This window comes from Marmota flaviventris, chromosome 2 (genome assembly GCF_047511675.1).
Source record: "Marmota flaviventris isolate mMarFla1 chromosome 2, mMarFla1.hap1, whole genome shotgun sequence".
Lineage (NCBI taxonomy): Eukaryota > Metazoa > Chordata > Mammalia > Rodentia > Sciuridae > Marmota > Marmota flaviventris.
Window position 1 is genome coordinate 102,355,224 of NC_092499.1, and position 22,032 is coordinate 102,377,255.

The 22,032-nt window shown below is 36.2% G+C and overlaps 1 protein-coding gene and 1 pseudogene across 1 annotated transcript; one reads left to right on the forward strand and one right to left on the reverse strand.

Annotated features, from left to right (window-relative positions):
* The first annotated feature begins 1,189 nt into the window (after positions 1–1,189).
* LOC114084988 (vasculin-like protein 1 pseudogene) lies at positions 1,190–3,086 on the forward strand (annotated as a pseudogene).
* A 3,350-nt stretch (positions 3,087–6,436) lies between these two features.
* Positions 6,437–22,032, reverse strand: Rsl24d1 (ribosomal L24 domain containing 1). Its single transcript, XM_027926132.2, has 6 exons — positions 21,886–22,032; positions 17,833–17,946; positions 14,624–14,696; positions 11,409–11,472; positions 8,692–8,777; positions 6,437–7,627 (listed from the first exon to the last, which is right to left on the reverse strand). Exons 1-6 carry the CDS (start codon positions 21,964–21,966, stop codon positions 7,554–7,556), a joined length of 492 nt encoding a protein of 163 aa, XP_027781933.1. The 5' UTR covers positions 21,967–22,032; the 3' UTR covers positions 6,437–7,553.

Here is a 22,032-nt window from a genome sequence, read left to right on the forward strand (position 1 = left end):
TCAAAATACAAAAGGACCAGAGAAACCCGCCCTACGCTGGGACTGGGGCGCAATGCCTCCAGGGCCGCACCTAGGGCTCCCCCCAACGACGACCCTCGAAGGCCTGTGGAGCAGAGCCCTGAGGCCTGCTGGGGGCTGGAGTCTCAAGGACGCCCACGTGTGAGCATGTGTGAAGGAGGGAAGGTTGGTAGATTCATGTGGCCTTGTTAATGATTGAGTAATGATGGAAATGGATCCAAAATAAAAAGTGACTTCTCTACCAAAGCAATAGAAGATTCTTCATATCACCCTCCATTAGCTGAATTCATTTTTGAAGAAGATGCAAAACAAGTGAAATACAGAAAACTGAAGAGAAGAAAACTTCATTTTGGAACTTTCTCCTTGACTATTCCTAACCCCCTCTTTCTACTTGTTTTAATTTTGTTCTGAATTTATAAATATTGAAGACCAAAGAAATAGAATATATATTTAGGAGCTTTATACCAAGAAATTTGCCTTCTGTGGAGGGAAAAGTGTATCAAGTTCCTGATTTTTTTTTAAACAAGGTTTCATATATGTTTAGAGTTTAAGACAAACATAAATACATATCTGCACACTATTTTTTAGCAGTTGTGTAAGAATAATGACATTTATGTTTTAAGGACTTTGTCATGTGGTTGTTTGCCACTGGAGTTGACTACTCAGAAGATCTTTTATAGTGCTCTAATATTATATTTTTTTTGTCTATCACCTTGATGACATTACTTGCCCACACCTGAGGCCACCTGTCTGTATAGCTATGACCTTGTTATGAACAGTTCCCACGCACTGTGCAAATGTCCATGTATTACCTATTTAAGCAACATCATAGTGCCGTTACTCAAGGAAGTTGAATGAGGTGAACTAGACATTGCTCTTTCCCCTTACCCCCTTTTTTAAACGTAACAAATATTTTTATGTTCCCCTTCTCGCTTCCTCTTTCCCCTTCCCCCTTTGGAATCGAGTCAGGAACTAGGTAGTTTAGGATGAGCAATTAAAGGGACTCAGAAAGTGAGCCACCCAGAGCCAGGCTTCTTTGTGCTTCATCACAAGGCATGCTGCTGGCCAGACTGCTTAAGCACCTTTTTAACAAGAAGACCTCTTGAGAGAACCAGCTGATAGCCTCAAGGAGTTTGGAAAACAGGACCACAGAGGTTGGAAAACAGGACCACGGAGGTTACATTCTGGGATCCTGGCCATGAGGTTGGATGCCTCACCTTGCTGAAAAGAGACACTGGACCTAAATGGCGCAGTATGACTTTGTTCCTGCTTGGCTAAATTTCTCAACACCACAGTCAGCTAAATCACCTACATGCGCCTTTGAAAAACATGGAGAGCACCTGCCCTGAGGTGAGCCATTGTTGACACAATTCCTCTGATGGCTTTTTTAACAATGGGCCCCTTTCATGGCATCAGCCCTCCCTCTTCCGCCATGATTCTGTGGACTCTGGTGTCTCTAAGAGAACATATGCTGGAATCACAGGGAACCTATCTGGTTGGCATAGTTCTTCCTGAGGTCATGATGGCATGAACCAGCGTAGAGGAGGTGGCACAGGGAACCATCAACACTGGAATGGCAGTTTTCATTCCGGAAAGGCTGTGCCTTTCAAGAAAAGCCACCTACAGAGATTAGGGAAGAAAAGAAAGAAGACAAGGTGGAAAAGTTGCAGTTTGAAGAGGAAGACTTGCCTTCTTTGAATCCAGAAGCTGGCAAACAGAATCAGCCATGCAGACCTATTGGGACCCCTTCTGGAGTGTGGGAAAACCCACCTAGTGCCAAGCAACCCTCCAAGATTCTAGTTATCAAAAAAGTTTCCAAAGAGGATCCTGCTGCTGTCTTCTCTGCTGCATTCACCTCACCAGGATCTCACCATGCAAATGGGAACAAATCATCAACTATGGTTCCAAGTGTCTATAAAAACTTGGTTCCTAAGCCTGCACCACCTCTTTCCAAGCCCAATGCATGGAAATCTAGCAGAATGGAACACAAATCAGGATCCCTTTCCTCTGGCCGGGAGTCATTTACCAATCCAATTTCTGTTACCAAACCAGTGGTACTGGCTGGTGGCGCAGTTCTCAGCTCTCCCAAAGAGAGTCCCTCCAGCATTACCCCTCCAATTGAGATCAGCTCCTCTCCTCTAAGTTGACCAGCCAAACCACTGACAGGAAGAGTGAATTCCTAAAGACCCTGAAGGATGACTGAAATGGAGACTTTGCAGAGAACAGAGACTGTGACAAGCTGGAGGATTTGGAGGACAACAGCACACCTGAACCAAAGGAAAATGGGGAGGAAGGCTGTCTTCAGAATGGTCTCTCTCTCCCTGTAGTAGAAGGGGGCGGTCCTTTCACACTCTCTGGAAGCAGAGCACAGGTTATTGAAATCAATGGGATGGCAAGAATATCCTGAAAATGATGAGAATTGCTTCCTCTCACAGAGGATGAGCTAAAAGAGTTCCATATGAAGACAAGAGCAGCTGAGAAGAAATGGCTTCAGAAAGAATGGCTTCTTGCAGAGCCGCTGTTCCAGCCTATTCTCCCCTTGGAGAAGCACTTGTAAAGCAGAGTTTGAGGACTCAGACACAGAAACGAGTAGCAGTGAAACATCAGATGACGATGCCTGGAAGTAGGCATATAAATGCTCACAGTTAATCTGACTTTGTAAACTCAGCTTGTGTGTTTAGGAAATATACAAAAGAAATTGTTCTTTTCCTTTTCTTATGTTGTTGAATATTTCATGCACAAGGGAAATAATCATATCCCAAAGAAAGAGCAGTTGGCTTGTTTAGCTTATGTTGTGTTCTTCCCTGTTACCTGCTTAATAGAAGTTTGGGTGGTGGGAAAGATTTTTTAAATACACACACACAGTACATATGGGGCGATGCACAGATGGCAGCTGGCAGTGCAGAAATGCAGAGAGGAGGAGACACTGGTCTGCAGCAACAGCGTCTACTACCAGCCCTTGGGGCACTCACCCCTGTGCTCAAGCAATCATTGTCAATGACAAAGTGACTATTGAAGTTATAATTGTATTAAATTAATGCTAATAATTTGGATATTTTATTTTATTTTTGGCTCAGGTAACTTTAGCCCTTAACAAAACATATGTGGTTTTTTGTTTGTTTTTGTTTTCTTTTTCCTTTTTGGGTACAGCTGAAAATATTTGGATATAGGAAATGTTGTGTTATTCTTGCAGCCTTGATATTCAGGGTGGATTGTAAAATATAAATTTTTGTGAGATTTCAAAGATTATTTTGATAACATTATTTACAGATTTAAAAGATGTGGTTATCACAAGTCTGCTGAGGGGAAAAACCACTGCATAAAATAACTTACTTGGAATAAATATTTTGCATCAATTTAAAAAACAATACAAAAGGACCAGTCTATACTTTTTGGTAATATCTGAGATTTCCCCCCAACTATTTTTCTTTATTTCTACTTTTAGACTCTTGACTCCTGAAATAAGGGACTATTCTGATAACAAATCAAGATTCAGACAAATGTTAAGAAATGTGCCCAAAACACTTCATGCTGTCTTTCCTAGGATTCCTTGAATGTTCCAGACAGTCCCAGAAATATAGCTTCAGACTATCCCCATTAGACATACATAGATTTAACCAACAAAGCAGGTATGCAACCCAAGGCTCAAACTGTTCTCCCTCAGCAAGCCTTTCCAACAATGCAGGCAAGTCAGTCACACAGGCTGCTTCCCTTTTAGTGTCTACTATAACTTATTCCTTATGTTTTTCAAGTTACTGATTATTTATAAAATAGACTGAAGTAAACTCAGTACACCCTCATTTTTCATTTAGTCAATATTTATTGAGCACTTTCCATCTTGGTACCTTAATGTGTCTGGGATAAGACAGTCCCCATGTGCTGGATGATTACCATAGAAATGGGTTGCCTAGCTTTCCTAAAGAGGGGATGTCTATCAGTCAAGATTTTGGGTTGTAAACTTTGGCAAAAAGAAATTTATTAGCAGGATTATAGGGTGCCACAGAATCACTGGAAGGCTAGAAAAAGAGAATAGGCAACCAGTACTCCAGGGAAGATCATGTGGCAGAAGCTTTAACTCCAACCCCTGATAACTTCAAAGGATAAACATTAAAACCCTAGGGAGAGTGTTCACTTGGAACAGCTTAATTCAGAGGTTTACCCCATGACACCAGAAGGCATAAGAGTTATTTCTCTCTTTAAACATTTCACCAACAGATGTAAAAAATGATTCAAATCAACAAGAAGCTGACTGATACACTCAGCATAAAGACAAGCAAGTAGGTCACTTGCTATATGTTAATAAAGGAACACAGACTTCAGAAAACTCCTTCAGAGCCCTGGAAACCAAGTTGTTTTTTTTTAACCCAACAAGGCCCACGTTTTTCAATTCTTTGAATATCTCAATGAAACTGACACGGGTACATTAAAATAGATAGGAAGTTATAATCTAGAGCTTACATATATTAACACTAATAATCATTATGTAATTACATATTGTACATCATATACTGTATTGAAGTTTTTATAGGTATTCCACATCTGGGATGATACAAAATGAGTTAATATTGATTTTCCCCCCTTATCTTTGAATACACTTAATTCAGCAAGCTACTATGTTAACTTTTACAAAGTAGTCCTCATTCATATTAGAATTGACACAATCTATGAGAGAGTAAACTGATGCCTTTTCCCAGATCTCCTTTTAAAACATAAGCTGAAGGACAGGGAGGGAGGAAGAATATCCCTTATATTACTTAAATCACCCCCTAAAATTATGGATATTCATCTTTTTAAATTACTAAGAGGAACCAGTAATGTACTCCCTCTCCCACTCTTCAAAGAATGGGAAACAAGATGCTCTTCATAGAAATTTAACTTTCTGGCTAATTTAAAGACTAGAATTGACATTGGGATTAAGTACACCATACTCAATTTAACCACAGCTATCCCAAACCCTAATACCTCCACCTCTGTCCTTAGTCAGAGTCAACTGCTGCTGTGAATTCACACAATAGGTGTAAAAGCTAATATTTTAACTAATTTACTATGGTGGTGGCTTGAAGTACATTTCCTAATTGAATTCTTACAATCCTAAGGTTGAGCCCATTATTATATTTTTCAGATAGAGAAATTAAGTCAAAATCAAGTTAAATGTTACTCAAATAACTTGCAGAGTCTTCTGTTAGCAATCATGTGAGACTGAATAAGTCCTTTCCACGTATAGCAGAGCAACTCTGTAAACAGACTTATATGAACACAAGTCCCTATCTCCTCCATCTTTTTAGCTGTGTGGTAAAGACCTCAAATTTTTTCATCAACAAAATGAAAATCACGATATCTACTTTGTGGGATATTGTGAAGTGGACTGGCCCTTCTTGAATTCCTATCTACTGGATAAACACCTTCTTAAGATTTCTATTTTTAAAAAAATATTTTTTTAATTGTTGATAGACCTTTATTTATTTATATGTGGCGCTAAGAATTGAACCCAGTGCCTCATACATGCTAGGCAAGTGTGCTACCAGCCAAGATTTCTATTTTCAAGAAATTGTTTTAACATGGAAGTTTTCTTTCTACATTCTTAAAAGTATCAGAAGGAATGTAGGAAGGATATCCCTTCCCATGATTCCAATCCTATATTTTCTTAAACAAATAAAGAATATAAAAGTGTGTAGGAAGTGTCGAGAAAATTTGATACTTCTGTGTTATGCTAACTGCTCAGCAGAGGTCTCAGCCAGATAAGCTGAAATAGCAGCAGCCTAAAAGTATCATACCATGCAAGCATAAGCCATGTTTTTAAAGGGTTAGCCAACTCTTCTCAGTGATCCAACCAAACTCAGAGGAAAGGAGAGATAGAACTGTGGCATGTAAATCCATATAGTTTAGAATGAGATCTGGGTTCTCAAAATACTGTGAAATCCTGAGGATGCAGAGAACTGTCAGGATGCTAAACCTAAGTACATCAGTTCTTCAATTCAACCAATTTCCAAAACTGATTGTCTCAAAGCAACAGCAGCTTCCTCCCTACATAGGAAGGTAGAAAAGTTGCTTCCTAACAGTATGTAATTTTAAACATGCTCATATTAAAACAAATACAGTATATAGGAAAACATCTCAAGAAATACCTTTCCTCACCTATAATTTTCACATCAATAATGTTGTTTACAAATATGCCATATTTTTATTATAAATAAGAACACAAAGGCAAAACCACATTGGAATTCAGGTCTTCTAACAGTTGGTCCAGAGACTGATTAATTTTTTACTACCTGACACTAAAATTAAAAATTAGCCATCACTTTGTTACCCTAAGTATCTGTAATGTATTCTAATTTCTTCCCTGAAAAAAGATAACCTATTATTCAATATCCTTAACACACTTAGAGTCATAATAATATAAAAGTACAGAAACACAAAATACTAAGCATATATTTCTCTTTAATTAACTATATTTCCTAATACAGTAGCATGTGTAAAGAAAGTTATTTTCTTCCAAGTAAAAATACCTCATACTTTTTTTAGTATCTTTAAATAATATATAGGCACACACTAAAAATGTTTTTATTTCATGTACAAATAATGGGCAGATGTTATACCCATAAATTCTATATTCCATAACAATTAAGAACTTGTTTTTTAAAAAAAATGTGGATGTGTAACCGATGTGATTCTGCAATCTGTATTTGGGGTAAAATTTGGGAGTTCATAACCAACTTGAATCTAATGTATGAAATATGATATGTCAAGAGCTTTATAATGTTTTGAACAACCAATAAAAAAAAAAAAAAGAAAAGAAAAGAAAACTCCACAACAAATTTTAAGACACTAGGATTTCTTTGCTTCTACATCAGGGGGAGGAGGAAGGGAGCTTGCTCTAACAGGAATCACAAATTAGAACTGAGTATTCTCTAAAGCAGAAATAATATAGTGCCATTTCAAGTAAAGATTAGTCAGCTCTCCTCACAAACACTCACAACTACCTGCCAAGAACAGGTAAACCAGGTCAAAACAGCTTAGCATAACTAGGCTTCATGGTATTTGGCCATTATGCTCCTTTAGGCTAATAAATCAAAACAGAAAATACTAAAATAAAAATTAAAGACTTTGAGATTGCCATACAAATTGTTAGTTCCTTGTTGTATCCTCCCTTCTATAACATAATAAAGGGAACATTTTACTGCAAAGAAAATTTGATTTTACCTATCACTGGCCATGAATTTTTGTAATTACTTATTACATAAATGCTGCCTAGTGCCATTATCCAAAAGGCATGACCATTCTGTCCACAATCCATTTGTGCATTTATAAACAGAATTTTCATGATTTACATAAGCATGTCTATCAATGAAGACATTACAATGAGGTGCAATCTAACATCCATAATCTGATGCTTTACAGATAGCAATGTAGGAGAACAGTATTTGTAATCACCTTTCACTTCAGTGACCTTATATAAAAATTATTTAGAATTAAATTCTAAGTCTCCAAAGGAGATTTTCAAATGTACACATAGAAATAATTATAGAATAAGATTTTTAAGAAACATCCTCCATGTCCACATCCTGTTGTAACTGCTGTACCATTTTTTCTTCCAGCTGCTTTCCTTTGCCTTTAAATAAATAACAAAAAACATAATTAATTCAATGTGATCCTTTATACTTTATAAAGGATCCTATGTGCTTTACAATATTAACCAATTCTAAGAAATTTAAGAGTAATAAGCTGAACTTTTACAGATCTTAGATCTTATAAATGCATAAAGTAATAAGCATCTACAGACATTTTGCATTTCACCCTCAGTAAAACCCCTTTTTAAAAATAAAGTTACTGTGGCTCATTTCTGTTGTTCTGGGGGTACACTGAAAACAAATTTTATCTACTTTGTTTAAATAGAATTTAGTACAAATATAATCTAAGTAGGACTTTTACACAAATCTACATGCAGTTTCAGAATTTGCCTTTTATTAATAAGACTTAGGCAAAATTTCTCTCTTTACATAACCTACATAAGTAAATTTTTAGAAAAAAAAATTATACTTGGTGCCAGCTGAGTATGCACCTCAATACTATGCACACAAATAACTGCCCAAAACAGTGACTACCAGTAAAATACAATAAATAACAAAGACAAGGTTTTAAAACAAAAAAGCAGCCCTCAGCTTTTAGTATCAGCATTACATGGAGATCTACTAACAGCCTGGGACTTTACATTTATAATAAGTTCCTCCAAGTCATTCCAATATGCACCAAAGTTTGAGAACCACTAATAATCAAAACAGGTGTGAGGCAAAAATCTTCTATGAAATTACTACTCAGATCACTTTAACATGGGAAAAATATTGTATGCAAGACAGGATATTATGAAGAGGAAAAAGAAACACCATATGCAACAGATTGGCCAAAACAGAAAAACTGATTTTTTTTTTTTTTTTTTAAATAGGGTCTCACTATGTCGTCCAGGCTGGTCTCAAACTTATCAAGTGGACCCTCCTATCTCAGCCTCTGGCTTAATAAATTATATTTTTATAAATAAAATCATATCATAAATGTACAATAAATAATATTTAAGTGTTTAAAAATACCGTAAGAAAGTACTCAATTACATAGACCACAAAAATATACACTTCATCTCTATACAAAAAACAGAGAACTCCCATGCAATATAGTACTGACCTGCAAGAGGGGCTCGGATAAGATGGATGTTTTGCTTGACTTCTTTAATGTCCTGAACTTTCTGTAGCTCTTTATTTTTCTTCAATCTAGGATAAAACATATCAAAGCCAAACTTCAGTTACTAAAAACTTCTTTAAGAAACAATAATTAATAGTATTGCTACTAAATTTCATTAAGTAAGCCGTACTGATAAGAAATGCAAACTAGATGATTACCTTTCTGTTCTCTCCCTTTTCTTCTTCCCCTACTCCCATCACCCAGAAGGAGCATATGAATAGTCTATCAGGGTCTTTCAAATTATTCTGAGGTGGCAAGCAATGAACTTTGTCATCTACCTTGCATCTATTCCCAAATTTAAAGGTAAAGTCACTTATTAAACCCTTAGAGATGTACATCTTTTTTTGGTACCGGGAAGTGAACTCAGGGGAACTTGGCCACTAAGCCACATCCCCAGCTCTATTTTGTATTTTATTTAAAGACAGGGTCTCATTGAATCGCTTAGTGCTCCCCCACCTATTGCAGAGGCTAGCTTTGAACTTGCAATCCTCCTGTCTCAGCCTCCCAAGCTGCTAGGATTACAAGCATATGCTACCGCCACTGGCTCAAGATGTACATTTTCTACCCCCAACAAATCAAACTCAAAAATATTATTGTCTAGTTTCTGCCTGCTTAAACAGGAATCCAACACTACCCACTTATTCATTCACTATATTCCTCCTGGTGCCTGGTATGACACAAAATGGGTGCTCAATATATATTTACTGAGTGAATGAAAGATATGATTAAAAAATTATCAAGTTTTGGACACCAATTTCTATTAAGTACATATGGCAACTCTACTATATAAAACAATCTGTTAAAATCTCTAGATCTTTCTCCTCAAATAAATAACAAGCTCTGTGTGTTGTAATTTTCTTTAATCATTCAGTAATTAAAAGAGCACAAACACCAGTGATGTTCAACAGAAGTGCTAACAAACTAGTTCTCAAATATTCAGGCCCCCTTTCTGATAGGTTTTAGCATTTTTTTAAGCCACAAAACTTAAAAACTTCAATGCTTTGACAGACTTCCACAGTGATTAGATTAAAAGCAAATGTTCTTGCTCCAGAGAAAGAGCTAATATTGGGTTAACGCAGAGAATTAGCTCTTAGAAGCTAATTAGAAGCTTAGAACTTCTTGTTAGCCATAAAACAGCAAACCAAAAAAACCCAAATAACCCAATCAATAAATGGGCAAAAGAGCTAAACAGACATTTCTCAAAAGAAAAAATACAAATGGTCAAAAAATACATGAAAAAAATGTTCACTATTACTGGCAATCAGAGAAATGGCAAAACAAAACTACATTGAGATTTCATCTCACTCCAATCAGTACAGCAACTATCAAGAATACAAAAAAAATAAATGCTGATGAGGTATGGTCATACAGTGTTGGTAAACCTGCAAATTAGTAATAATCACTTTGGAAAGCAGTTCAGAGATTCCTCAAAGACTAGGAAGAATCACCATGTGATCCAGCTATCCCATTTCTTGGTATTTCCCCGAAGAACTAAAATCAGCATACTATACTAATACAGTCACATCAATGACAATTCACAACAGTCAAGTTAGGGGACCACCCCAGATGCCCACAAACAGATAATGAATAAAAAAAATACAGTATATACACACAATGGAGTTTTATTCAGCCATAATGAAGAATTAAAATTATGGCATTTACTGGTAAATAAATGAAACTGAATAACATCATGCTGAGTAAAATAAGCCAGACTCAGAAAGTTAAAGATCAAATGATTTCTCTTACAGAAGCTAGAGCAAAGTAAGTGGGAAAAGAGGGAGGGGTTTCCCCAAGAAAATAGAAGGGAGATCAGTGGAGTAGAGGAAGGGGATTGAGGCGGAAAGAAGAGGGATGGGAAAAAGGAAAAAATGTGGAATGCAACTGACAAAATTATGTTGTGTGTGTGTATGAATATACCACAATGAATTCCACCTCTATTTGAATCTATAGAGCATAAAATAAAGAAAAAACAGTGAATAAATAGAAGACCAGTAGAGTAGAAAAAAAGGGAAATAGGGACAGGGAGGGAGAAAGAGAGGAAAAGATGAAGCACTGGGGACTAAAATGGAACAACTTATATTCCATGCATATATGATTATGTCAAAACGAACCCTACTACTATGTGTAACTAAAATGCACTAATAAAAACATTTTTTTAAGGTGGAGGGAATGTTCCATAATACAACAATTTATACTCTTCAAAAGTATCAATGTAATATTAAAACAAACAAAAGACAAAAAACTATCCAGATTAAAGGAGATGAAAGAGATATGAAAACTAAATGCAATGCATGATCCAGGATTTTTCTGTTACTATGAAGGACACTATGAGAACAACTAGTGAAATTAAAACAGGGTCTACAGATGATATAATAATAGTTTTGCATTAATGTTTACTCCCTGATTTTGATAATTACACTGTGTTTATGGAAGAGAATATTCTTATTAAAGAATACTCAGGAAAAAAGGGCATTACATCTTCAACTTACCATATAGTATCAAAGATTAAGTAAATATGAGAAAATGCTATCAGAATATATGACAGTTCTTTATACTATTCGTCAAAGTTTTTTGCAAATCTAAGTCATGTCAAAATAAAAAGTCTCGAAAGATAATAATGCTTCTAGATATCTACTATTACTCTACACAAATATTCATACCTGTTCATTATAAATTTAGCTTGGCGTTTCTGTTTGATCTCTTCAACTCTCTTCATTGCATCAACTACAAAAAAATTCATAAAATCAGAAAACACGTGTACATTCAAGCAACATGATTATAATCAACAAGTGCTTTAATGAACATTTATTATTGATTTACAGATTAATTTAAGTGGAAAAAAATCCACTGCAAAAACAATCCTTACTGAAAAAGCTAAAAAAGGAATATACTTTTAGTTGACATCACTGTCAACCTTCTCTAATTTTTTTACAAAGCCTTTGCTTTTAAACTTTTCTTATATTTAAACCAGTCCAGTGCTTTTCAAATTTTATCACACAGAGAGCTTGGATTATTGATAACTTTTCCCATTCTTAGTTTGCAATCTCCATAGACAAAAGACAGCACATTTCTAGTCATGAAAATTTTTTCTTCAAGTGCCTGGGATATGGTGTGGTCATGACAAATACTGGTAAAATGAACCAATCAATATTGCTACATTCTCAACCACCATAATCCAACTGTTTTGAAAAATGTCTACGGGAGTCATGGCTATAAAGAAAATGAGTTCAATTATAATCCAGAATGTATATCAGTACTATCCAATAAGACAAAATACATATGTACTAGAATCAACAAATGGGACTTACTCAAACTAAAAAGTTTTTTCTCAGCAAAAGAAACAATAAGAGAGGTAAATAGGGAGCCTACATCCTGGGAACAAATCTTTACTCCTCACACTTCAGATAGAGCCCTAATATCCAGAGTATACAAAGAACTCAAAAAATTAGACAATAAGAGAACAAACAACCCAATCAACAAATGGGCCAAGGACCTGAACAGACACTTCTCAGAGGAGGACATAAAATCAATCAACAAGTACATGAAAAAATGCTCACCATCTCTAGCAGTCAGAGAAATGCAAATCAAAACCACCCTAAGATACTCACTCCAGTGAGATTGGCAGCCATTATGAAGTCAAACAACAACAAGTGCTGGTGAGGATGTGGGGAAAAGGGTACACTTGTACATTGCTGGTGGGACTGCAAATTGGTGCAGCCAATTTGGAAAGCAGTATGGAGATTTCTTGGAAAGCTGGGAATGGAGCCACCATTTGACCCAGCTATTCCCCTTCTCGGTCTATTCCCTAAAGACCTAAAAAGAGCATGCTACAGGGACACTGCTACATCGATGTTCATAGCAGCTCAATTCACAATAGCAAGACTGTGGAACCAACCTAGATGCCCTTCAATAGACGAATGGATAAAAAAAAAATGTGGCATTTATACACAATGGAGTATTACTCTGCATTAAAAAATGACAAAATCATAGAATTTGCAGGGAAACGGATGGCATTAGAGCAGATTATGCTAAGTGAAGCTAGCCAATCCCTAAAAAACAAATGCCAAATGTCTTCTTTGATATAAGGAGAGTAACTAAGAACAGAGTAGGGAGGAAGAGCATGAGAAGAAGATTAACATTAAACAGGGATGAGAGGCGGGAGGGAAAGGGAGAGAGAAGGGAAATTGCATGGAAATGGAAGGAGACCCTCAGGGTTATATAAAAGTACATACAAGAGGAAGTGAGGGGAAAGGGAAAAATAATACAAGGGGGAGAAATGAATGACAGTAGAGGGGGTAGAGAGAGAAGAGGGGAGGGGAGGGGAGGGGGGATAGTAGAGGATAGGAAAGGCAGCAGAACACAACAGACACTAGTATGGCAATATGTAAATCAATGGATGTGTAACTGATGTGATTCTGCAATCTGTATATGGGGTAAAAATGGAGTTCATAACCCACTTGAATCAAAGTGTGAAATATGATATATCAAGAACTATGTAATGTTTTGAACAACCAACAATAAAAAATTTAAAAAAAAAAATACATATGTAATTTTAAATTGTCCAGTAGCTGTATTTTAAAAAAAAAAAGTAAAAAGACACAGGTGAAAATAAAAGGATAAATCTTGTTTAGCTCAACATACCCAAAAAAACTGTCATTTTCAACATGTACAGCAACGTAAAAAATTGTTAATCAAATATTTGATCTCTGTTTTCATACTAAGTCTTCACAATCCAATATGAATTTTACATATATAACACATCTCAATTCTGACTAGTCATATATATATGAAAAATGGGGAGTAACTAGGAATGAACAAATTCCTTAGAAGAGTATAATATATTTTTCTGGAACACTACTGACAATTTTTACTGTATAAGAAACAATATTTAGACTTTCATACTGTCTACCCAGCAGCTCTTTTTCAAAAGTCTATTTTTAGAATCCTAGTGCAAAAGGATAACAGAATCTGTACAGGAAAAAAAAAAAAAAAATCAATGAATTAACACTGCTTCTTACAGAATTTACAGAGGTATTAATAAGTGGGGCTAGGAATGAGACTCTGTTATAATACCTGAACCAATTACTATCTAATGAGTACTCAATAAAGAGGGCAAAGACTATGTGTGACCTTGATCATGCATGAACAGTGGAATCTACAAGCTCTCTCAAGAGACTAAGTTTTACCACACATAGGACTTTTTTCATTAAAAGTCTGCCTACTTCTTGAGGGTGGAGAGTGGGGAAGACTAGGTATTATTTTAAATTTCAGTAAAATCTATAGTTTCATTTTTACCTAAGTCAAATACGTACAAGTTATCTTAGAAAAATTTGTAATGATCACCTTAAATGCTGTACTTTTTTTTCTTTTTCCAGTTTGAAGATGAAATCCAGGCCTTAAGTATGCTAGGAAAGCAATCTACCACTAAGCTACATCCCCAGTCTGGTTTTTTTTTTAAGTATTAAACTTTATAATGTCTTCAAAATACAGTTTATAGTCCTAAACTAAATGATCTAAAGTGGTAAAGTGCCTTGGAGTTTTATGTATATTTTAACTGTGCCACACTCAACTAAAGATTATTTTTCATTCTCTATTTTTTTCAGAGTTTTGTATGTTTTTGACACCTCTGTGTGGGCCCTTCAAATTTAATTTTATATTATTTTTATAATGGAACCTCAGCCAACTCTGTAAAGGAATTCAAATAGCTCATAATTAAATATATAAATACAACCATGAAAAAGAGAATAAAAACATTTAAAAGCAAAGCAATAAAAATTATAGACCTAATATTTAAAGAACAAACTGACATTTAAAGTTATAGTAACACCCTAAACCAGTCTCTCCTGAATATTCTTTGTATTCCCCTGTGACTTACTAGTTTTATTCCATAGTTCTCGCTGGTATTTGACAGGTTCATTTCTACGTTTTTCAAATTCAAATGAGTTATCCTGCAAAAAGAAACACAGTGCTGGTAAAAGAAGTAAAAAGGAAGCATTTCTTAAAACATTCTTCTTTTTACAAAAGTTCTGAGGGGACACATATTAGGATTTACCTTCTCCCACCAGTGTGATCCCAGAGAATATGGGTTTTCAATCTTTTTCTCCTTTTTATACCTCCATTTATAAGATGTTCACCTCTCTCTATATATACAGATGAGTCTCAAAGAGAGAGGAGTGGAGAATATTACCCCCATCTAAAGAGGGGCACTGAACAATGATGGTATAAAGGTATACATAAACTTTGGTATTATATTGAATCATATGAAGCTGCCATTATTCATAGATCAAAAGAGTCAAATAGACAGGCACGGTGGTGCATGTCTGTAATCCCAGTGGCTCAGGAGGCTGAAGCAGGATGATCATAAGTTGAAAGCCAGCCTTAGCAAAAGCAAGGCACTAAGCAACTCAGCGAGTATCACTTGCATTTGAGGTGCTTTGCTGCTTCTTATTCATACTGAACATTATTTTTGTGACAATAATTATGATTGCACTTGCATCCTATCTAATACTATTTCATGTTCACTGAAAAACACTGTTTCTGGGAAGCCAGAAAAGGGATTCATGCCAAATGTTTGTAGATACCACCCTTAAATAGTGCAGAGGGAAAAAGGTTATGGGTTCTGAAGGAAGAAGAGGCCGTAGAATAAGGGACAGTTTAAAATTCTTTTTCCCTCAAAGCTAGCCCATACTATAGCCTTCACTGTCTCCCTTTACAGGGAACAAGCATTAATAGATCCTTTTATCAACTCAATAACATCAATATGATCAGTGTGATACATCCAATGAAATCTCATTCTAGACTTCCCACTATTTCTCTTAATACCAAAACTACTAACAATCAGAAACTGACAAATGAGTGTTATTACAAACCTCATCTTGAACTGCCATTCAAGAATCCTTTAATCTCCTAGTTTCCTCTCAAATCCTTGAATAGCATAAACCAATTGTGTTCCTATACACCAGTGATGAATCAACTGCAAGAGAAATTAGGAAAACCACCCCATTCACAATAGCTTCAATAAAAAATAAAATACTTGGGAATCAATCTAATAAAAGACGCAAAAGACCTTGACAATGAAAACTGCAGAACACTGAAGAAAGAAACTGAAGAAGACCTTTGTAAGATAAAATGATCTCCCACATTCTTGGATAAGCAGAATTAATATTGTCAAAATGTCCATACTACCAAAAGCGCTATACAATTTAATGCAATTCCTACTAAAATTCCAATGACATTCTTCACAGAAAAAGTAATCATGAAATTCATTTGGAAAAAAATAAGCCCAGAATAGCCAAAGCAATCCTCATCAAGAAAAGTGAACCAGGAGGCATCACAATACCAGACCTTAAATTATAATGCAGAGCTATAGTAATAAAAAACAGCATAGTATTGGCACCAAAATGGACATGAAAACTAAACCCACATAAATACAGTTATCTCATACTAGACAAAGGCGCCATAAAAGTACCTTAGGGAAAAGAGCTTCTTTAACATATGGTGCTGGGAAAATTGGAAATTCAAATATAGCAAAATGAAATTAAGGCCCTATCTCTCACCATGCACAAAATTCAACTCAAAGTGGATCAAGGACCTAGGCATTAGAGGCCATGTGCCTACTAGAAGAAAACGTACGCCCAACTCTCCATTGTGTCGGTTTAGGAACAAGCTTCCTCAACAAGACTCCTAAAGTGCAACAAGTAAAATCAAGAAACAATAAATGAGATGGTATCAAACTAAAAAGCTTCTTCACAGCAAAGGAAACAATTAACATGGAGAGCCTACAGAACAGGAGAAAATCTTTGCCACCTATACAGCCTCAATTTCCAGGATATATAAAGAACTCAAAAAATTTAACACCAAAAAACAAATAACCCAATCAATAAATGGGCAAGGAACTGAACAGACACTTTACAGAAGGAGAAATATGAATGGTCAACAAATATATGAAAAAATATTCAACATCTCTAGCAATTAGAGAAATGCAAATTAAAACTACACTAAGACTCCACCTCACTGTAGTCAGAATGGCAATTATGAAGAATACAAGTCACAATAAATGTTGGTGAGGATGTTGGAAAAAAGGTACACTCATACACTGCTTGTGGGACTATAAACTAGTACAACACTGTGAAAAACAGTATGGAAATTCCTCAGAAAACTTGGAATGGAACCATCATTTGACCCAGTTATCCCACTCACCAGTGTATGCCCAAAGGACTTAACATCAGCATACTACAGTGACACAGCTACATCAATGTTTACAGCAATTCAGTTCACAATAGCTAAGCTATGGAACCAACATAGGTGCCCTTCAACAGATGGATAGATTAAGAAAATGTGGAACATACACATAATGGAATATTACTCAATCATAAAGAAGAATGAAATTAAGGCATTTGCTGGTAAATGAATGGAAATGGAGACAATCACACTAAGTGAAATAAGTCAATCCTCCAAAAAACAAAGGCCAATGTTCTGATATGCAGATGCTAAAACACAATAAGAGGGAGGGGGAGGGAAGAACATAAGTTTATTATATTGGACAAAAGGGAATGAAGAGAAGGGAGAGAGATGGGAATAGGAAAGACAGTAGAATCAATCAAGACATAAATTTCCTATGCTGATGTATGAACACATGACCAGTGTAACTCCACATCATGTTCAACCACAAGAATGGGATCGTAATTAGAATAAGTTATACTCCATGTATGTATAATATGTCAAAATACACTCTACTGTCATGTATATCTAAAAAGAACAAATAAAATAACCCCCCAAAAAAATCATTGAACAACAATTTCCAATTGTACCTCAATCCACTTAAATAGTTTTCCTTTGTTTTCGAGAGCTAGTCTTGTAAGGATAAGAAACAACTTCTATAAAACTGGTGATTTTTTCTTTTTCAAAAGCCTACAGAATGATGATTTTTAGGATCATGGGAGAATAAGATTATAACCAAATATAATGAAATACTCACAATCATGTTATAAGAACCCCTGTTATGGTTAATTAGATACATAAACCCTCCCCCCAAACTAAATTTTGGAAAATGTAAAAATCATATTAACAGCTAACTATACTCACCACTGTAAGCTCTTTGCCAGCTGCTTTCCGGAATGCTTTAGTCCATCTGACCTTGCGAGGATTACGCTTCTTTTTAAAGTTCTTATGACATTTGGATTTACAGAATCTGAATACCTACAAGAAAAGTTAAAAAATATTAAAAAAGGTCAACGTTAAAAATTGTCCTATCATAAGATGTTACCCCTGTAAAACAAAAAAAATTATAAAGTCTGAGAAATGACAACGGTTTCCACTCATAATTCTTTCTACTTAAACCATTTAGAAATGTGAGAGACATGTGAGAATAAATGAAAACAGAACTCGTTTGTAATTGTTAAACATTACCCCAACTAAAGGATAAGGGGCCTGAAAATATAAATAAAAGCTACTAATCATTGTTATCAAATAATAAAAAATAATACCTTACAATGATCTTGAATAAAGGAAACAGTTTTAAGAAAAGCTATTTTAAGTCCCTTCTCAATTCAGGATAATTCTCAAAATTAAGGTTCTATTTATTCCAATGGGGGTAAAAGTTTCAAACAATCATTCTGAAATCTTCTTTGATTGATATCTTTTCATCTGGATAAAACCACCAAATTTCAAACCAACAATAGATTGTCTAATTCTAAAGAATGTATTGACAGATCTAATAATAAGAGTTTATTACTTTGATTTTCCACCTTCATTCTCAAAGATCTGATCCTTTAATTAATAGTTAAGTTATAACTTAATGATGCTTCAATGTGTCCCTGTTTTTATAAGTCTAAATTGCATTATTTTGTTACTTTGCAGTATTATAGAACACAATTCAATTTGTGTATATTAGTAGAGGAAATATTAAAAGTAATTCTTTGAGCTTATGGATCCTGGTTAACTTGAAGTCTCTTACGTAGAAGATGTGACACAATTAAATATGTTAAAAGAACAGTATAAGTAATTTAAGTAAGCCTGTGTGTATATCACAAATCTTAATATTGCTCACTTTTATATACACTGTTCTATAGGGAACTTCAAGCAGGTCACTACACACAGTAAGAAACTTTCCCTTCAATACCAATTTAAACCAATCTATACACAAACCTAGAGAGCCCTCTTAAAAAATCTGAATGACAACATTTGGTTAATTTCAAATCAACTAAAAAACATGAGAACTACTACAAGCTCCTAGAGTAACCCACCAGGAACTGTTATCAGTAAACTGTATTTTAGTACTTTCAGCTCAAATAATATCAACTTTTAAATAAAAGTTTCCAACATTTAATACCTAATAGATAAGCCCTAAGTGAATCCTCATTTCTCAATCTAGATAATGATGGGTTTGAACTTGTTCTGGGTCTTCTCAACTCCAAACAGAGCCTATAGGAAGTCTACTTGACTCCACACCTAATAGGTATTATCTGAATAGCAGAATGAAGTATTTGAAGAGATTGGAGTCACTGGAGATAGGATAGGATTCAATTAGCAAATAAGGACCACCTGCAAGCCTGAGGTTCTACTAGCTGGTAGGGATATCAGAATAATTAAAACATAGTGCCCTATCTTAAGAAGTTTAATCTAACAATGTGAGTCTTACTTTGCAAACAAAAAGATTTGAGATCAGACCAAGAAATAAACAATGAGATTTTAAAACTATATAAATAACGTATAAAGTAATAATAAAAAAAAATACATTAGGAAGTGGTTAAATCTATGCTGGGTAGGCCATGGATGGACTATGTATAAGCCAAAGCTTCACAGGCTCACATTTCCTTTTCATCTAGTCCCTTACCATCTTCAGTCTTCAACATACCAATAAATGATTCATAAACTACCCTGGCCTAACACTGTTCCAACCTTTCTTTTTCCACTAATCCAACCAACATTTATTAAGCCCTCATTAACAGTGTATGTAAGTATGGGGAAATATAGAGCAATAGCACTAACTTTGCCCTGTGAAGCCTCCTAAGAAGAGTAAGAGGAGAAGTAACTATCAAAGACTTCATGAGGTCTGGTGTTATAGCTCAGTGGTAGATCGCTTGCCTAGCACACATGAGGCACTGGGTTCGATCCTCAGCACCACATATAAATAAAATAACTGTATTGTGTCCACCTACAAATTAAAAAATTCTTTTTTAAAAAAGAGTCTCATGAGCAAAGACCATAAAAGCTGAAAGACTAGTTAGGAGGCTATACAGGTAACACATACCAAGTTCAAATTGGAAGGACAGAAAGAATGTTAAGATATCATTATTCTTGCAGAGGCAAAATGGATAAGACTTGGAAAAAGTAAACACAAAAGATGAAAAATTCAATGACTCTCTGTTTCTAACAAAACTACCTTAAGAAGAGGGGTGGTATTAATTCAAAAAGCAAAAAGATTTGAGGCAGTAAGAATTTCTTTTTCAGTAGATCCACTGAGATACATGCAGAACTTCCCCACCCAATGGAAAATTCAGATATAGAGCTGAGGAGATACATATTCAGGAATCATCAACATAAAAACGATGAGAAATTTCTTCTTTGTCAGTGCTTCAGGGCCTCTACCTCCAATCATTCCCATAATCAACTCTGTTCTGGGTCTGCTGGTCTTCCTCCGGACCAAACTAACTCCTGGCCAATTCAACACTATCTTTGATAGCAACAAAGACTTCCTCATCACCCTGAACTTCCACTGTGTCTACCAAATCAAAACCCAGCTCAACAGTTCTCATGAAGTTGTTACAATTCCAATATCCAGCTGAGAAGCACTACTGGATAAAAATCATGAGATCCTGATGACCAGATCATCTACAAACCACACTGCCCACTGGGAATGAGACCCCAATCTTGCAATCTTTTTGTTTTTATAAATTTCTGTGTTCCTACCAGGAAGTATTCAAAATCTTCTACATGCTTTAAGTTCCCAAAGAGGTTTGGTCCCTATCCTCCAGCAGGATCCCTTGCTCTTAATTTAATAAGGTTAACACCTCTGGTCTATAACAGAGGTATAAAGCCATATAGTAGGATCTACAATTTTATGTCAAAATCGCCTTTCACATCCTCTTCCCTTCTCCAACAAAGTTTCCAACTCCACAGAGGTTATGAAAACCAGGAATCTGTATATTTAACAGGTGTCTAGTAATTCAGACACAAATGTAAGACAAGTTCAATTCTAGGAACTGGAGGAATAAGGTTCATTCTGATACAAGAGGGAAAATTCATTTATCATTCACAAAGTCATTCACAACTAGGCATGTCTATGTTTATGTTCACAGGCTTATTTCCGTATCTGTAGTCCCAAGCCTCTATCATTTACAATCCAACCACTTCCTCAGAAATATAATAGCTCTGTTCCTTATCTTTGCTCAAACTTTTAACTTTCCTTCAATCTAGAATGCCCTCTCCTTTCTCCACATGGGTAACTGCCCAGTCCTTTTTTAAAAATTTTGAGGCAGGGCCTTGCGAAGTTGCTGAGTCTGCCCTCTACACTACCTGTGCCTCCCAGGTCGCTGGGATTACAGTCATATGCTACCATGCCCGACTCCTCTCGTTTCTTATGCAGTATTCAAAATCCGGTATACATGTCACTTCCAATTCCAACCTTCTCTATACATGACCCTCCACAACTCACCTCCAGTAACTCTACCTAACTTTCCTATTTAGCAAAAAAACATTTCCATCAGTCTCTACGCACTGCGGACAGTCCCATATCTTGTTCGTCCCTAGGGACACGGTCCTTCGCATATGCTTGATGAGACATGAGTTCAACAGTTTACTGGCTTCAGGAATTGGCCCTGACCCAATAACGATCAAACAGCCCCAACAGACGCCCCGGGATCCCCGGTGATGCTGGTTAGGATCGCTCCTCAATCCCAGCGCAGCCAACCCGCCCAAGATGGCCTTGGTGGAAAGCTCCGCTCGCGACAACAGCAAGGAGCAATTCTCCAAGCTGGACTGAGGACAGAGAAGCCGAGTAGGCGGCCGGCTCTCTCGCCAGAGCAGCGCGGAGAACCCAGACCACACCCCGCAGGCTCCGCAAAACCCGGAGCCGAGGGGGCGCGTTCTGGGCCCGCGGGAGCGCGGCTGGGCAGACGCTTGCCTCGGCCGCCTCACCTTGCAATCATTGCGGACGAACATCATGCCGTGGCCGGGGTAGATGGGCCCTGAACAGAAATAACACTTCTCGATACGCATGTTGAGGCCGCGTGTGTCCCCACCGACCCAACGGCGAGCTGAGGAGGAAGTGGCGCGCGGCGTCAC

Coding starts and splice junctions, on each gene's coding strand:
- Rsl24d1 (XM_027926132.2), bottom strand. CDS start 21,966: ATGCGTATCGAGAAGTGTTATTTCTGTTCAGGGCCCATCTACCCCGGC. Junction 17,947..21,885: donor TCGTCCGCAATGATTGCAAG/GTGAGGCGGCCG, acceptor CTTTTCTTGTAG/GTATTCAGATTCTGTAAATC. Junction 14,697..17,832: donor CTGGCAAAGAGCTTACAGTG/GTGAGTATAGTT, acceptor TTCTTTTTGCAG/GATAACTCATTTGAATTTGA.